Below are 5,427 nucleotides of genomic sequence, written 5' to 3' on the forward strand. Positions count from 1 at the left end.
TATATATATATATATATAAACTCACACACACATTCATTTTACAAACATTCAAAGAGCAAATTTGCAAATTACCAAAAAGGAAAATTTTCTCCACTTTCAATTAAAATTTTCAATCAGACAATTTTTTTCATTTTGTTAAACTCTTTTCCTCAATAATCAAAAGCGTCAAATAATAAAGAGTATTTTGTGAAAATAAACTATTAGTAAAAATACCAGTAAAACATCAAAATGGCTCGGCCGGTAATATGTTGAGTTTACCAATGTCCAAGTTTAAGTGGTCCTCATGAATGGTACAATTATGTACTGCGACAGGCCTAAGAGAAATACTTGACTCAAAATATACAACTCTATTAAAATAATTTAATAAAAAATAATAAAATTATTTCAACAAAAAATAAACCGTTTCTTATAGTGGGACATTTTAGCTTTATCCTTTAAAAATGAAATGAGATGGGAATAGTGCAAAATTTTCTACAACTAACCAAAGCTTTGCATATTATACATCAAGAACATGCAAGCACTTATCTCGAAGAAATCCATTGGTCCAAAATGAAGAAAGCATAACAAAGAATGACCCACTGACAAAAGAACAACAACCCATGTTATTCCGTTGGATGCAATCATTCAAGCCAAGGACAATGACCCGTCAAGCAAGAGAAGGACAAAAAGAATGATCTTTGTACGGGTTGCTCAAACTTAAATTGATAGATCAACATCCAAACCAACCACTACTAGAAAACTAAGTGAATGTATCAACCTACTTTCAGCAAATCCAACTGGATAAAAGTATCGTGGTCCTCACCCTAAAAAGACATACCACAGGCACTTTCAAGGTTTCTCCTCAAAAATTAAGAATTTGCAGTACAATATTGCATCACAATTGCCCGTAATGCCTCTGTCGCTAAGGAATGAACTATATATCTGGCTACGTTGATCTAGTATTTGTTCAATAGTTTAATCTCCTTATGCCGACAAAAAATCCTTCTTGCAGAAGTCGAGACAGTTAGATAAGTCCAACCATCCGTAAAACCCAACTATTTGAGTCATGTTGATCCAAAGTTAATCAAATACAGTTGATTGCTCAACCTACTCTGTCAAGCTAACCAGACCAACATCATCAAATCGAAGTTATGATAACTCAATTAATCTAATCACAAGGCATGGGAGTAATAGGCTAGCATATATAAAATACCTAAAATATATTGTACTAGTCTCTATATCTCTCTCATTTTTATGCTGTGATTCAAGGTCAAATACGAGTGCTTCACATAGATCACCAAATTTATATGCATTTACAAATGTAACAACTAAGACCCCATTTGGGGCAGCTTATTTTTGCGTCTTGCGTTTTCAAAACGCCTAACTTTTGTTTGTTTCTCGCATTTGATCGGGGGACTAAAAAACGCATGACATATAACGAACATTTGGTAAGATCACGGCCGTGGGATTGGCCCCGCGGCTGGCGTTTCTTTACAGCGTTTCATCCCACGATCGATCTCAGGGCCTCGCCTCTCTCGCTTTGCTCTCTTCTCGAGTCGCTTGGCAGGCTGCCCTAGCTCGCGCACGCAAGCTCTCTTGTCTCCCTTTACTTCAATTTCGGCTCGCCACAGTTACCTGGAACAATGCAGTGCTTTACGACGATCATCGCTGCATCTTACTTGCATCGCCTGCTTCAGCGAATAATCGAAAGCTCAAAGGTTTCTCATCCGTGTCGGAGGGGAGGAAATTGCGGCCATTTTTTCCCGCTCCTGTAGGAGCTTCCTTTGCACTGTAAGATCTCAGGATGTGCAGATGCCAGTATTGCAGATTTCCTTCCCGCTGCGATCATTTCATTTTGCCATCTAAGCTCAACAATATGTGAAACCAGGGAATTTAGAGTAATGTCCTGTGTTTTTTTTTAGCTTGTTGGCTAGATGTTTAGTATTAGACCTGAATACTTTTTTATTTAACCTTGAGGAATGTTTCGGTTTCTTTTCTTCACATTTTGGAAAACAGCATGAGTGCTAGCTATTGTGTATAATAAATCATATAACAATGGAAACTTGAATTGGGGCCAAACAGTAATAAGAGAGATCAATTTGATTGAGATGCGTATATGGGTTCAATTTCTTGTTAACTATACAAGGAATTGCCCTAACTTGATTCAACTGGGATTTCTTACTCGTATAATTGTTTGGTCATATATTTTCCTCTGTTTTGTCTGAGTAGAAGACTAAAGAAAAATTTGTTTTATAGGTTTGGAAGAGATGTAGAATGGTAAGACTGATTTTTTTCCCTTTTTCCCTTGCTTTAAATGATTTGTATTCTGATGTTGTGTGATAATGGATATACAATTGTGATGATAAGTATTAATACATCAATGATCCTTCACTCTTAGGATTTTGGTGTCAAATCCCATTGCTTGCCCACCAGTCTCGCGGCCTCTTATAATTTGAATTGAGTGCTATGTATGTCATTCTTCTTCTCTCCCTCTCTTTATATGCATCCATCCATCTATAGAATTGTGGTTTGAATGTAAATGTCCCATATGTATAAACTCTTTGATGAGAAATCCTCCATTGAAAGAATTACTTTTAAAGGTGTTCCTTCCAACTTCTAAGAGTAATAGCTTGCAATCGAAAACTAAATAAATACACAGGAGAACAGGGAACTAACTGATTATCTTTATTTTATTTCTTCTAATACTCGCGAGCTTAATATTTTATGTCATCTTTTTGAACTGATCTGTTATAATTTGCAGTTTCTGTTTAATCTATTTTTGTGCTCATTCAATTCTGCAGTTTCAACAAACAAGAGCATAATGATCATTTATCCAGCAACATCTATCAATAAACTATTCTAAATAAACTCCAACAAATAACAAAACAATTTATTCTGATGAAAGAAACTCCAACAAATAACAAAACAATTTATTCTGATGATCTACAGATTATCAGAATAATTTACTTATCAACAGATTATAAATTATCAACAACTGCCTCAAACAGACCCTAAATTTAATTTTTTTTATAAACATATACATTTAACTCATATAAAAAATATCATTACTTAAACTTATAAAAAAGTGAAATACAACTTTCATATATAAGTAATCTATTGTGTATTTGTAAATTAATTTTTAATAAATTTTTAATTGATGAAGAATAAGTGGTAGGTATGTAAATCTTCCTGCATTTTATGATTTGTTTGGGACAACTTGTGTATTTCAGGATAAAATGTTTATCTTGAAAAGAGCCCGCGGGTCAACCCACAACTATCATTTGTTATAAAAAATTCAAATGCGACAGACAATAATTTTCAAAAACAAGCCAAGCAAATAATTAGGCAGCATTTTCAAAAATACCACTGCACCTATAAGCGGGCCCTTAAACAAGTTAAATTCCTTAAAGTCAATTATAATTACTGTCATCTTAATAACGGCCAGGTTACCAACGGAGAAAATCTCCCAAATTAACAGAAAATATGTCTGAGATTTGATTAAATTATCTCGAATGATTTTAGCCACAACTCTTATTATCCCTACTTCAAATTATGTACAGAAGCTATCATCGAGCCGGCTACGCTTCGCCGGCGGCTGGTTCGGTTCGTCGGCGGCGGATGATCTTAAGGTGCGGCAGCTCCCGCAAGCCGCCGCGTCGAGAACGCCGACGGGGCTTTGCGTGAAGGCCCCCCGGTCATCCCCCGCCGATCTATTGGACAGGTGTCGATCAGATATTCCTCCATTTGCTGGCGACACTCACTCACCATCTCCTGCACAAAACGCAGAAAAATTGCTTCTTGTATTTGAAGAGTACCGTCGCCAAAGGTGAAGGGAAATAAGACTGTGACATTCGAAATTACCTTGCTGACCAAGTGGTCAAAGATACTGGAGTCGTAAGTTGCAGGGGAATTGTGAACTTCTGAAGCGGCGCAAAGGACCGCCGAAGCGGCGATAACCGATGGCCGGAAACCGAGAAAATCAACCACTGCTTTTGCAAGGAGAAAAGAAAGAGCAAATGCAGTAAAGTCGTGAGACTTCAGTCGACGGATTGAGTAAGATAAAGTTCGCATTTTTACCCCGATGGGTGCTGAGAATCAGATCAGCTGACCGGGAGAAAGGAGGTGGGTGAACAGAGCCGTCGTCGGATAAGATGATGGCGGCGCCGAAGTATGAAATGAAATCGAACGGAGTTAAGGCTCGCATTCGCCAACGCAATGCGGACATGAGAAGCAGCTCCATGCGGCAGATCGTTCGCGGATCGAAGACAAACTCGGGGTTAAAAATCTGGAGATCTGGAAACAGGGTGACGTGGGTCTCCTCCATTTTCGCCGCCACCGAGAGGCAGGCCACTGATAGGAGTTGCATTGTCCAGCTGCCGACGCCGTGCTTCTTCCCGTTCTGCTGCTGCCATGAAAAATCCTGATCAAATCAAGGAAATATTTGAACTTCAGCTGGCAGAGAGGAAAAGGGGGAGATATAACACCGGAAGAGCATTGAGGGAGAGGAAGCGATCGAGGTAGTTGATTGAGAGGTATGCGGTGAGTGGGTGGAAGCGGTAGAACTCCGATACCTGTAATGGAGAAGCATGCAGAAACACAATGCAAAGCTTATAAACTGGCAAAGCGAGAAAGATATAACTAAAGAAAACAATTTTAGTGATTTCTATCAAGCTAATAGCGATTTTGAAAAGAAAAGGAAATGCCTTGAGGATCCAGTTGATCGCATCCTGGCGAGCGGTGATGTCAAGCGAACCGGACAGATAGCGCGAGACATACTCCGATTGTGGCATATAGCCAGCTTCCGCGGCCAGTAGAGAGCGGAACCTCTCGCCATTGATGGGAAACAAAGTCGGGATACAATCGTCGGCACATACTTCTCCGACGGCGTCTTCCATCCCCCAGGAGACCAACGCATCGGCATCCTCATCGCAGTAAAGCTTAGAAGATATAGCCATTGCAAACTATACAATAGTCTTAATCTTAACCGGAGGAGATGCTCAGGCAGTCATGAAGATTAAGAGCAGGGAAAAGAAGAAGAGAGAAGAAGCAGGGTTCTCTCATTCTCTCTCCTTCGCTGCTTGTGCTGGTTTGTCGTTCTCGTGTGTGAAGCAGAGAGCAGCTAGCTGGTGTGAGGTGGCTTTTGACTGGGGCAGAACAGGCGTGTTTCGTGGACCGAAGGGAGAGGGACGTATCTTCTCTGCATCGATATAACAGCACCATTGGCTTGGAGCTTCGGGCCTTTTTTGCCCTTCTTGTCTAATTTGCAGGCTAATTTGTATTTTTCCTCTTAATTATTAGCATTGCCGTCACTAATCAGGCGGGGTTTGCTTTAAAATGTGTCATCTATACGAAGCAAGCTACGACAGAGGGAGATTAATATCATTATAGCATTTTGTAATTTTTGGCTTGTTTCATTTAGAAGATTGTAAAGCTGTGAAAAATATTATT

General features: G+C 39.3%; 1 protein-coding gene across 1 annotated transcript; it reads right to left on the reverse strand.

The window, feature by feature from the left end:
* Window positions 1-3,603: 3,603 nt before the first annotated feature.
* On the reverse strand, window positions 3,604-5,221 carry LOC110027220 (cyclin-D2-1-like). Its single transcript, XM_020728555.1, has 5 exons — window positions 4,683-5,221; window positions 4,464-4,550; window positions 4,057-4,384; window positions 3,841-3,965; window positions 3,604-3,750 (listed from the first exon to the last, which is right to left on the reverse strand). The coding sequence occupies exons 1-5, from the start codon at window positions 4,932-4,934 to the stop codon at window positions 3,604-3,606; spliced, it is 939 nt and encodes a 312-aa protein (XP_020584214.1). The 5' UTR covers window positions 4,935-5,221.
* Between the last annotated feature and the right edge of the window lie 206 nt (window positions 5,222-5,427).

Source organism: Phalaenopsis equestris, unplaced genomic scaffold, assembly GCF_001263595.1.
Source record: "Phalaenopsis equestris unplaced genomic scaffold, ASM126359v1 Scaffold000421, whole genome shotgun sequence".
In the NCBI taxonomy this organism is placed as follows: Eukaryota; Viridiplantae; Streptophyta; class Magnoliopsida; order Asparagales; family Orchidaceae; genus Phalaenopsis; species Phalaenopsis equestris.